The following is a 12802-nucleotide window of genomic DNA, read 5'->3' as shown; positions in this document are numbered from 1 at the left end:
TAAACTACCTCAACAAATACATACTGGCCAAGGTAAATTACCTTAACAAATACATACTGGCCAAGGTAAACTACCTCAACAAATACATACTGGCCAAGGTAAATTACCTCAACAAATACATACTGGCCAAGGTAAACTACCTCAACAAATACATACTGGCCAAGGTAAACTACCTCAACAAATACATACTGGCCAAGGTAAATTACCTTAACAAATACATACTGGCCAAGGTAAACTACCTCAACAAATACATACTGGCCAAGGTAAACTACCTCAACAAATACATACTGGCCAAGGTAAACTACCTCAACAAATACATACTGGCCAAGGTAAATTACCTTAACAAATACATACTGGCCAAGGTAAACTACCTCAACAAATACATACTGGCCAAGGTAAATTACCTCAACAAATACATACTGGCCAAGGTAAACTACCTCAACAAATACATACTGGCCAAGGTAAATTACCTTAACAAATACATACTGGCCAAGGTAAATTACCTCAACAAATACATACTGGCCAAGGTAAACTACCTCAACAAATACATACTGGCCAAGGTAAACTACCTCAACAAATACATACTGGCCAAGGTAAACTACCTCAACAAATACATACTGGCCAAGGTAAACTACCTCAACAAATACATACTGGCCAAGGTAAACTACCTCAACAAATACATACTGGCCAAGGTAAACTACCTCAACAAATACATACTGGCCAAGGTAAACTACCTCAACAAATACATACTGGCCAAGGTAAACTACCTCAACAAATACATACTGGCCAAGGTAAACTACCTCAACAAATACATACTGGCCAAGGTAAACTACCTCAACAAATACATACTGGCCAAGGTAAACTACCTCAACAAATACATATTGGCCAAGGTAAACTACCTCAACAAATACGTACTGGCCAAGGTAAACTACCTCAACAAATACGTACTGGCCAAGGTAAACTACCTCAACAAATACGTACTGGCCAAGGTAACCATCCCATCATACTCAATTGAGGATTTTCACATTGAGATGAGTGAAATCCAGTCCATTCAGGAGATGAATTGCACTTGATCTTAGTTCACCCAAAATTACATATTGGTTTCTTTAACCTGTGAGCAAAACCGAAGCATGCATTGCTGTCTTACCTTGTCCATAGACTGCTTACAGGGTATTGAAACCAATATATCATTTGGGTGAACTATCCGTTTAACATCTAAAACTCTTTACCAGTACTAATGAACAAATTAAACCCTGGTGTGCTGCACCCAGGTCAAAGAGGGTGCATATGACAAGGAGATGTTTGACGACCTGTGCTGGATGATGACCATGAAGAAAAACTACAGACCTACCAGTGGCCAGGGGGGGCTGCTGTGCTCCCTGAGAGACTGCTTCAAACTTTTCTGTCTCTTCAACCTGCTGTCGGAGGACCACTACCCACTCATCATGATTCCACAGGAGGTGAGGGGGGTGGGGGCAGGGAGAGACTGACCTCCATTGGCACATTTAAATATAAAGCCAGATAGTGTCTTTTAGAGAGAAAAGAGATGTACAGGTAGGGAGGAAATAGTTCATCTGAAAAAGAGGGAGAGAGCGGTGGGAAAGGAGGAGAGCTGAAGAGGGAGGGAGAATAGAGGGTTAATAGACACACATACAGTACTGTATATAAACAGTAAGAGAATAGTTGTAGTTATGCAGTCCAGTGGTCATTTTGACTACACTGTGTGCTTTGACGCTTGCAGTATACAAACGGTATGTTTATCGATTAGCCCCTTGCTCAGTGGAGGCTGATGCACCATCCTCCAGTGCATTGCTAAAATATCTCTACTCTAGGTCCTTACTTCCTGTTCTCCTCCCCCTAAGCAGGAGGTCAGAGTAGAATAAACCAATATGAGGGAGGTTTGGTTTCCTGTTGATAACATCTGCAGGCTTTATGAAGATGTGTTGCAACTTGCTGACCACAGCATTATCCCTTTACTAGATCACTTTCTGAGTATGGGTCTCAGCAAATTCACCCATAGAAGGATAAAGATCTTTTCTGACATGTACGCACACACACACACGCAGGTGGAGTACCTGATGAAGAAAATTTCCACTGCGATGAACCAGGAGTGGGACGGCAAGCCCCTGGAGGACCTGCTATCCCAAAATGCCTCTGTCCAGGAGGAGGGCATGTCGGTGTGGGTGTTCCTGGATCACATGGGTGCCGGGAGGCTGCTGAGGGTCAGCAATGCGGGTGCCTTCAGTCTGGCTCTGGACCAGGTCTTCTTTGAGATGTACCACAACGTCCTCAAGAGGGTGAGTTGGTGGGGCTGTGTGTGTGGGCTGTTTTTATGTGTGTGTAGATGTGTGTTTGCGCTGAATGAAATTCACATTACAGGGACAATGATCGATCCCTCTCTCTCCCTCCCTTTCTCTCTGTCTGTCTCTCTCTCTCGCAGGGTTACATGTGGAAAAAGGGACATGTGCGCAGGAACTGGATGGAGCGTTGGTTTGTACTCAGGCCATCCTTCATGGCCTACTACGCCAGCGAGGACCTGAAAGACAAGAAGGGAGAGATTCCATTGGACCAGTATTGTGTTGTGGAGGTAATCTTGTTATTCTGGTTTATCTTTCAATCCACAAAACCGGTAGAAAAAATCTTAGCTAGGGTAATTCAATTTGTTTGTTAATGGCTGAGTGAATCGCTACTGTGTACCCGAGACTGAGAAGTACACTATATATACAAAAGTATGTGGACAAAGTAAATCGAGCACACAGCCATGCAATTTCCATAGACAAACATATTGGCAGTGGAATGGCCTTACGGAAGTGCTCAGTGACATTCAACTTGGCACAAGTCAGTTTGTCATATTTCTGCCCTGCTAGAGCTACCCCGGTCAACTGTAAGTGCTGTTATTGTGAAGTGGAAACGTCTAGGAGCAACAACGGCACAGCCGGAAAAAGTTCACAGAACGGGACCGCCAGCTGCAAAAAATCCTCTGTCCTCAGTTGCAACACTCACTACCGAGTTCTAAACTGCCTCTGGAAGCAACGTCAGCACAAGAACTGTTTGTCTGGTAGCTTCATGAAATGGGTTTCCTTGGCTGAGCAGCCAAACACAAGCCTAAGATCACCATGCTCAATGTCAAGCGTCTGCTGGAGTGGTGTAAAGCTCGCCGCAATTGGACTATGGAGCAGTGGAAACGTGTTCTCTGGAGTGATTAATTATACTTCACCATCTGGCAGTCCGACAGACATATTAGTTTGGCAGATGCTAGGAGAGCGCTACCTACCCAAATGCATAGTGCCAACTGTAAAGTTTGGTGGAGGAGGAATAATGCTCTGGGGCTATTTTTCACGGTTTGGCCAAGGCCCTTTAGTTCCAGTGAAGGGAAATCTTAACGCTACAGTATACAATGACATTCTAGACGATTCCGTGCTTCAACATTTGTGGCAAGAGTTTGGGGAAGGCCCTTTTCAAGTTTCAGCATGACAATGCCGCCGTGCACAAAGCCAGGTCCATACAGAAATGGTTTGTCAAAATCAATGTGGAAGAACTTAACTGGCCTATAGAGAGCCCTGATTCCAACCCCATCGAACCCCTTTGTGATTAATTGGGATGCAGACTCCGAGCCAGACCTAATCGCCCAACATCAGTGCCCACCTGACAAATGCTCTTGTGGCTGAATGGAAGCAAGTCCCTGCAGCAATGTTCCAACATCTAGTGGAAAGCCTTCCCAAAAGAGTGGAGGCTGTTTATAGTAGCAAATGGGGGACCAACTCCATATTAATGCCCATGATTTTGGAATGAGATGTTCGACAAGCAGATGTCCACATACTTCTGGTCATGTTTTGTATTTTGTTAATTAAACTTTTATTTCTACAGGGTGGGTCACCATTGAGACCAGGGTCTAATTTGAAAGGAATCCCTGTGAACATTAACATACAAGAAATAAAACAGGATTAATCAAAACAAACACAATTCTCACATCACCTCCCTTAAACTCCATCTAAGCTGTCCATTGGAGAGCAGTGAGTGTAATTTCAAGGTGACCTGAAGGCTATTCCATGAGCTGGACCTCCAGAAGCAGTCGGTCCAGAGGGCGGGTCTGAAAATGGCCTGATCTTCAGTTAATACGTGAGCTGATGTAGTGGGGGGAGTCTCTGAAGAACCGCTTTATGTACAAAAAGTAGCCAGTGGTGGACCCTTCTGGTAGTTAGAGACTCCCAGCCAACGGATCTATACAAACTGCAGTGATGTGTACGGAACATTGTCCCCAGTGATAAAAAGAAGTGCTGAATGCTTGTTTGAATCTAAAGTTGCATGCATATAGATTACATCACCATAATCAGGTACTGGGAGAAGCGTTGCTTGAACAATCTTCCTTCTACTTTCCAAAGGGAGGCTGGTTTCTTTCATATAAAAATCAATCCTATCTTAATTCTCAACTTTCGTGTCAGTTTGTCAATGTGTGTTTTTTTTAAAGACAGCTTATCAATCCAAACACCCAAGTACTTATAACGGAGGTCTTGTTCAATTTGGGCTCCCTTCAATCAAATCAAAGTTTATTTGTCACATGCGCCGAATTCAACAGGTGTAGACCTTACAGTGAAATGCTTGCTTACAGGCTCTAGCCAATAGTGTAAAAAAGGTATTAGGTGAACAATGGGTAGGTAAAGAAATAAAACGACAGTAAAAAGACAGGCTACATACAGACACCGGTTAGTCAGGCTTGAGGTAGTTTGAGGTAGTATGTACATGTAGTTATGGTTAAAGTGACTGCATATATGATAAACAGAGAGTAGTAGCAGTGTAAAAACGGGTTGGGGGGGGGGGCCTCACAATGCAATTACCTATTCACGAGTCTTATGGCTTCGATAAAAACTGTTGAAGCCTTTTTGTCCTAGACTTGGCACTCTGGTACCGCTTGCCATGTGGTAATAGAGAGAACAGTCTATGAACAGTCTATAACCATGTGTATGTGACAAATAAAATTTGATTTGATTTTGATTTGATTTGATGGCTGGGGTCTTTGACAATTTTTAGGGCCTTCCACTGACACCACCTGGTGTAGATGTCCTGGATGGCAGGCAGCTTAGCCCCAGTGATGTACTGGGCCGTACGCACTACCCTCTGTAGTGCCTTGCGGTCAGAGGCCGAGCAATTGCCGTACCAGGCAGTGATGCAACCAGTCAGGATGCTCTCGATGTTGCAGCTGTAGAACCTTTTTGAGGCTCTCAGGACCCATGCCAAATCTTTTCAGTCTCCTGAGGGGGAATAGGTTTTGTCGTGCCCTCTTCACGACTGTCTTGGTGTGTTTGGACCATTCTAGTTTGTTGTTGATGTGGACACCAAGGAACTTGTAGCTCTCAACCTGCTCCACTACAGCCCTGTCGATGAGAATGGGGGTGTGCTCGGTCCTCCTTTTCCTGTAGTCAATGTGCAAATATGTAGGTCCTCAAAGTTAATATTACGAGACCTGGAGACCAACATAACCAAGTTTTTTTTTTATTAGCATTTAGCACTAGTTTAAGATCAGTAAGCAATTTTTGAATGGAGTCAAAACCATGCTGAAGGTTATAAATGGCCTGCTGTTAAGATGGGGAACAGGAGCAAATAACTATCATCCGCATAGAGATGAATGTTACAGGTTTTAACAGATAGACCAATATTATGTATAGAAATAGTGAAGAGAACAGGGCCAAAAATCGACCCCTGCGGCAAACCTTTCATAATATTGAGGAAGCTAGATTTGATAATGTCAGTACAAGTTGTCCTCACCATTTAGATGGTTATTGAACCAACTGCAAGATGCCTGATCTAACATATTTCACACAACCTTTGTACAAGTAAGAAATGGTCAGCAGTATCAAATACTTTTGACAGGTCAATAAATAAGGCAGCACAATGATTCTTATGGTGTAAACAATATAGCACATCATCTAGACAAGTGTAGCTGCTAAAAACAGCGCTATGTCTGTTAATCTGTATGCATATTTCAAGACATGGCATATGGGGGTGTAGTTAGATACCCAAAGGGCTGGATGATTCTCTTGTTATGGCTCATCCTTGAAAAAAGGTATACCATACTGAACAAAAATATCCACCTGACCGGTGTGGCATATCAAGAAGCTGATTAAACAGTATGATTATTACACAGGTGTACCTTGTGCTGAGGACAAAAGGCCACTCTAAAATGTGCAGTTTTGTCACACCGCACAATGCCACAGATGTCTCAAGTTAAGGGAGCATGCAATTGGCATGCTGACTGCAGGAATGTCCACTAGAGCTGTTGCCAGATAATGTAATGTTTATTTCTCTACCATAAACTGCCTCCAACGTTTTAGAGAATTTGGCAATAAGTCCAACCGGCCTCACAACCGCAGACCACATGTAACCACGCCAGCCCAGGACCTCCACATCCAGGGACCTTGACCTGCGGGATTGTCTGAGACCAGCCACCCAGACACTTGATGAAACTGTGGGATTGCACAACTGAAGAATTTCTGCACAAACTATCAGAAACGGTCTCTGGGATGCTCATCTGTGTGCTCGTCATCCTTACCAGGGTCTTGACCTGACTGTAGTTCAGCGTTCTAGACACTGAAGTTGGTTACAAGGCCAGCATCCCGGAGTCTCCTCTTCACTGTTGACGTTGAGACTGGTGTTTTGCGGGTACTGTTTATTGAAGCTGCCAGTTGCAGACTTGTGAGGCATCTGTTTCTCAAACTAGACACACTACTGTACTTGTCTCCTTGCTCAGTTGTACACCGGGGCCTCCCACTCCTCTTTCTATTCTGATTAGGACTATAAATTCTAACTAGCATAAATTGGGCATTATCACCAAGGGCCACATGTAGGACTAGACATTCAAATTGCTTAGGGACAGCGGTAGTGAGAGATACAGAAACATTTAAGTTGTCCTTTGTAAAAATGGCGACATCTCCACCTCTGTCAGGTCCAAAACATTATAACCAGCTAGAGATGCATCAGTATCCGGCACAGTCTTATTTAGCCAAGTTTCCCTCAACCCCTCCCATCTATCTCTGAACACCATCCAGTTTTGATTTCTATTAGCCATATATTTTTCAACTGTGCTATGTTTCACAAAAGTTCTGAACCTTTCTATTCTCATAGTTTCTACAGATTGTAAATTAAAGACATTTTTTTTGCTAAAATTATTATATTAATTGATTGTCTGACTTTTCAAATCACCCAACAGTGCTATTTGCAGAGTTAGCTCCAAGTAAATGTTGCAATTCTTCAGCCATTCCTGAACCGGTGACCAAAAACAAGCCACATATGGACAGTACCAAAACAAATGATCTAATGATTGTCTTTTCGCAGCAATATCTGCAGCGCTGGGATGGTTTTATCCCCTATATATGTGTGTGTACATGTTATTTATTTATATAAATGGTTGCATGAATTTTGTATAATTTAAATGTAACAATTTTACGTTTTGAATCCGGCGTTTTTTTTGTGTATCAGTTCATAAACCATGTGCCATGGAGTTGTTGTATTAAATCTCTTCCCATCTACAGTGGGGCAAAAAAGTATTTAGTCAGTCACCAATTGTGCAAGTTCTCCCACTTAAAAAGATGAGGCCTGTAATTTTCATCATAGGTACACTTCAACTATGACAGACAAAATGAGAAAAAAAATCCAGAAAATCACATTGTAGGATTTTTAATGAATTTACTTGCAAATTATGGTGGAAAATAAGTATTTGGTCAATAACAAAAGTTTATCTCAATACTTTGTTATATACCCTTTGTTGGCAATGACGGAGGTCAAATGTTTTCTGTAAGTCTTCAGAAGGTTTTCACACACTGTTGCAGGTATTTTGGCCCATTCCTCCATGCAGATCTCCTCTAGAGCAGTGATGTTTTGGGGCTGTTGCTGGGCAACACAGACTTTCAACTCCCTCCAAAGATGTTCTATGGGGTGGAGATCTGGAGACTGGCTAGGCCACTCCAGGACCTTGAAATGCTTCTTACGAAGCCACTCCTTTGTTGCCCGGGCGGTGTGTTTGGGATCATTGTCATGCTGAAAGACCCAGCCACGTTTCATCTTCAATGCCCTTGCTGATTGAAGGAGGTTTTCACTCAAAATCTCACGATACATGGCCCCATTCGTTCTTTCCTTTACACGGATCAGTCGTCCTGGTCCCTTTGCAGAAAAACAGCCCCAAAGCATGATGTTTCCACTCCCATGCTTCACAGTAGGTATGGTGTTCTTTGGATGCAACTCAGCATTCTTTGTCCTCCAAACACGACGAGTTGAGTTTTTACCAAAAAGTAATATTTTGGTTTCATCTGACCATATGACATTCTCCCAATCTTCTTCTGGATCATCCAAATGCTCTCTAGTAAACTTCAGACAGGCCTGGACATGTACTGGCTTAAGCAGGGGGACACGTCTGGCACTGCAGGATTTGAGTCCCTGGCGGCGTAGTGTGTTACTGATGGTAGGCTTTGTTACTTTGGTCCCAGCTCTCTGCAGGTCATTCACTAGGTCCCCCCCCCCCATGTGGTTCTGGGATTTTTGCTCACCGTTCTTGTGATCATTTTGACCCCACGGGGTGAGATCTTGCGTGGAGCCCCAGATCGAGGGAGATTATCAGTGGTCTTGTATGCCTTCCATTTCCTAATAATTGCTCCCACAGTTGATTTCTTCAAACCAAGCTGCTTACCTATTGCAGATTCAGTCTTCCCAGTCTGGTGCAGGTCTACAATTTTGTTTCTGGTGTCCTTTGACAGCTCTTTGGTCTTGGCCATAGTGGAGTTTGGAGTGTAACTGTTTGAAGTTGTGGACAGGTGTATTTTATACTGATAACAAGTTCAAACAGGTACCATTAATACAGGTAACGAGTGGAGGACAGAGGAGCCTCTAAAAGAAGAAGTTACAGGTCTGTGAGAGCCAGAAATCTTGCTTGTTTGTAGGTGACCAAATACTTATTTTCCACCATAATTTGCAAATAAATTCATTTAAAAAATCCTACAATGTGATTTTCTGGATTTTTTTTTCTCATTTTGTCTGTCAAAGTTGAAGTGTACCTATGATGATAAATTACAGGCCTCTCTCATCTTTTCAAGTGGGAGAACTTGCACAATTGGTGGCTGACTAAATACTTTTTTGCCCCACTGTATATGGCACAGCTGTCCATTTTTGGTCCTTAAATGAAACTGGTATACTTTTTTTATTTTATCATAATTTTCTTTAACCACTTTTGGTCTTTAATGCAGGGCTGACCAAGTTCTTTACTCTTTCCCTCTTCCATTTTTGCGGTTTCAGATATTACCAGAATGTCCACATTGGTTTGAGAGGTCAGAGTTCAAGATCAAACTTCTGGCATTTACATGAATCAGTCCAACACCACAGCTGCAGGATTTCATATCAGACTCTAATATCAGCACATATGCTCAGTTGGTAACCCCTGATTTGAAAATACCATAGGGTTAGCTTGAATTGGTATAGATACAAGCTTGTCTAGAAATATACCATCGGGCCTATATTTTGAACTAGGATGTGGATTACAACAAGAGTCAATGAGGGTTACCTATTGCGAGCCTGATGCAAATACTGATCATTTATGGTCGGGATTAGCTGAGCGGAACTTGGGGTCTTGATAAGTCAATGTCACCCTGGTAGTCAACCACCAGATATCGTCTCTTTGTCTTAGGCAATTCCAGACAGGGATGGGAAGCGTTGTCTCTTTTGTGTGAAGACCACCAGCAAGACCTATGAGATGAGTGCTGCCGACCAGAGACAGAGAGTGGAATGGACCCAAGGTGAGGGGATGTGAACAAGTGTAACGCCCTGCCTGAGACACAAGCCTAATTGTCGTCCTCTGACCAAGAGGATATCCTGTTAACCTAATGGTTTAAACATTTGGGAGACCCCTCGGTTGAAAAGCATTAGGGAAGGAACATCACTTTTTTAAATTTCTCCTGTGTGTGTCTGTCCTCTCTCTCCCCAGCCTTGCAGACTGCCGTCCGTCTCCAGGGTGAGCGCAAGTCCTCCCTCCATCAGGAACTAAAGCTGAAGAGGCAGGTCCAGCGTGAGCAGAGTCAACGGGAGCGCAGCCTGAGCGCCAGCCGCAGCCGCGGCAACCAATCAGAAGAGCATACCATTCAAGACCTGGAAAAGGAACGGCAAGGACAGGAGATAGAGAGTATTATTCAGGTGAGCAGGAGGGAGAGAGAGTGCAACATTAAAGAGGAGAGATAGGAAAGCGGGGGTAATGCATTCAGTACATAACATGTATTTGTGTCCCACAGCACCAGCGAGAGGTGGAGGCACGGCGCAGGGAGGAGGAGGAGAAAGAGAGGGAGCAACAGAAGGAGGTCCAGAGAGAGTTGGAGAGACAGCTAGACGAGGCAGAGAAGGTAAGATAATGTACTGAAGAATGAGGTTAATTAGTGCACCTGTGTAGGTTCCCCAGATAAATGATTAGTGTGTGAGAGAGAATGCAGCCGGTGTACATGTATACGTACGTGCCTGATTGCCTGCCTGCGTGTGTTCCCCAGTTGCGGGAGAGCATGCAGGCTGAGATGGCAGAGAAGGAAAAGGAGGCCGAGCAGCAGAGGAAGAGGATCCAGGAGCTGGAGCTGACCCAGCAGAAACTGGAGGCTGCTCTCAACACAGAGATACAGGCCCACATGGAGGAGGAGAGAGTCAGGCTGGAGCTAGAAGGGTAACACGCCTACACAAACTTATCTCAACACGGAGATACAGGCCCACATGGAGGAGAGAGTCAGGCACACACACGCTATTTCACACACCCACACGGACACACACACATGGCTGCAAGACTAAAGACACAGATCAGATCACCAAACGTCCCTGTCTATTGCAGTAGAATTGTCTTCTGTGTCCTTATATCCCTCATCCTATCTATCCTTGTCTCCCTTTCTACTGTCTCTCTACTGTTGTCCTCCTTCCTCTCCTTTCCCAGGGTACTGCAGGCAGAGGAGGAGAAGAGCAGGCAGTGTCTGCTCCTCCAGGAGCAGCAGGAGGCATCCCGCCACTTCAGCCCCAGGGAGGAGGCCCCAAACAGAGCGAAGGAAGAGCGGCCGGCCCCCTCTGCCCTCCACTACGCCTCCCAGGAGCTCCAGAGCCTCCGAGAGACCCGAGAGAGGAGTCACCAACACCTGGAGGTGAGGGAGAGGAGATGAGAGGAAATGAGGTAGAGGAGAAGAGGTGGCAGGAGATGAGGGGAGAGCAGGATAAGGCTATTGTTCAGGATCTTTTTAGGTGGGAATCTTGCTCCTGTGGACTTTAGGCAGACATCATTTCCACAGTGAAAAAGCTTTATATAATTATTTGCAGGTGGAATTGTTGCATAGGGCACCTATAAGTCAATAACAGCTAGTAAATGATAGATGGTAAAACAAAGTGTAACTGACATCAGCTTTAACTGTGTTCTCATGTCCTTGTTTCCTTCTCTCTGGGTCTGTAGGAAGTTCAGGAGAAGCTTCGTAAAGCCAGCATCCATGTCCGACACTGGAACGTTCAGCTCAACCGCCTAATGAAACCCATCGCACCTGGGGGTAATGCTCTGCCATGTCTCTCTCTCTCTCTCTCTGTTGTAATAAAACAAAAAAATACTACAATAAGAAGTCAGAGTTGATGGACCGTCAATAAAATATACTAAATATGGTATGCCATATCTTTTGCTACAGACAAGTTATCATCGTTGCCAGTGAAAATCACCTGCTCGAAACAGGAGGGGGCGTTAGCCAGCAGTGAGTTTATCGCTAAACTCCAACCAAGAGCCAATCAAGAAACTCAGCAAATACTTGAGAGCCAATCGGCTACAGAAGAGAAAGGACTACAGGAACAGGTGGAGGCTTTCACCCTGTCAGAGCCTGGGGGATCGTGATGTGTCATGGGTAAATTGTGACTGACTGACTGATCTACAAATAATATTGTAGTTTATTTATGACGCAAGGATCTTTGCAGATCAGTCATTTGGCAGTCGTCTGCACTGTTGGCTGCAATGTCGAACATTCCCAGTTGTTTTACATGTCAACAGTCTGGCTGAGTTCCTGCCCGACTAGATGTACAGGTGTTGCATTGCATCAATCAATGGTTGCGTGCCACTTTGTCGACTGTGCAGTCGGGCATCAGATTTCTACATCAATTGAGGTGCTTAGCTGATGTGTTAAATACCAATCCAGGCTTTGAAGATCTGGAATGTAGTCGGGGAGGAACCTGACCTTTACCAATGGTAGTGCTGACTAGGAGATGAGTAGGCTCTGTAAAAAATAAATTTAAGGGAATTTGTCTTCCTTTAGAAAGTGCTTTGATCGAGGAGATACTACCTGTGCAATAAGAATGCCCATGTCCCATGATGAGGACTATGATTCTTGGCAGGTGGACCCAGTAGCCTATACACTACTTCAAGAACTGAGAAACACCTCATTAACCAACTGACTGTTCAGATTTCCATCTTGCTAGGGGACCACAGTCATTGTAAATGATACAGTACAGAGAATAAACGACAGGTTTGAATTTCTGTACAAAAGAAGTGTGCGTACTAGTATGTAGTGTGTGAACAACGTGATTGCTCTCTTCTCTATTTGATACAAGGCAGTCTAACAAACCCATGTATGCCATTTTTTTTGTCAGGAAAGGAAAAGTGTCATGTCAGGAAGAATCGGGACAGGCAAATATGTTCTCTTTTATTCTTGAAATGCAATCTATTTGAAGTAACGTCTTAAATCTGTGGCTCACATATGCCTAATATATTGACATATATTTCAAATGCATATGTAATATGTACTAGTATTTCAAATAAATATATCCAAATACA

The 12802-nt window shown here is 43.8% G+C and overlaps 1 protein-coding gene across 4 annotated transcripts in view; it reads left to right on the top strand.

Moving 5' to 3' along the window:
• Nucleotides 1-12802, top strand: part of LOC112215003 (differentially expressed in FDCP 6) — a 21646-nt gene extending 8844 nt beyond the window's left edge. For all 4 annotated transcript variants that reach the window (XM_042297904.1, XM_042297902.1, XM_042297905.1 and 1 more), the window contains 10 exons: nucleotides 1272-1460; nucleotides 2067-2297; nucleotides 2441-2587; nucleotides 9668-9776; nucleotides 9965-10170; nucleotides 10266-10373; nucleotides 10515-10681; nucleotides 10943-11144; nucleotides 11447-11537; nucleotides 11670-12802. In XM_042297904.1, the coding sequence (XP_042153838.1) occupies nucleotides 1272-1460; nucleotides 2067-2297; nucleotides 2441-2587; nucleotides 9668-9776; nucleotides 9965-10170; nucleotides 10266-10373; nucleotides 10515-10681; nucleotides 10943-11144; nucleotides 11447-11537; nucleotides 11670-11869 (1650 nt within the window). In that variant the 3' untranslated portion in view covers nucleotides 11870-12802. The remainder of the gene's footprint in view (nucleotides 1-1271; nucleotides 1461-2066; nucleotides 2298-2440; nucleotides 2588-9667; nucleotides 9777-9964; nucleotides 10171-10265; nucleotides 10374-10514; nucleotides 10682-10942; nucleotides 11145-11446; nucleotides 11538-11669) is intronic.

The sequence above is a fragment of the Oncorhynchus tshawytscha genome, linkage group LG15, assembly GCF_018296145.1.
Source record: "Oncorhynchus tshawytscha isolate Ot180627B linkage group LG15, Otsh_v2.0, whole genome shotgun sequence".
NCBI classification, from domain to species: domain Eukaryota; kingdom Metazoa; phylum Chordata; class Actinopteri; order Salmoniformes; family Salmonidae; genus Oncorhynchus; species Oncorhynchus tshawytscha.
Note: the sequence above shows the minus strand (reverse complement) of the source record. Positions and strands in the feature narration are given on the sequence as shown.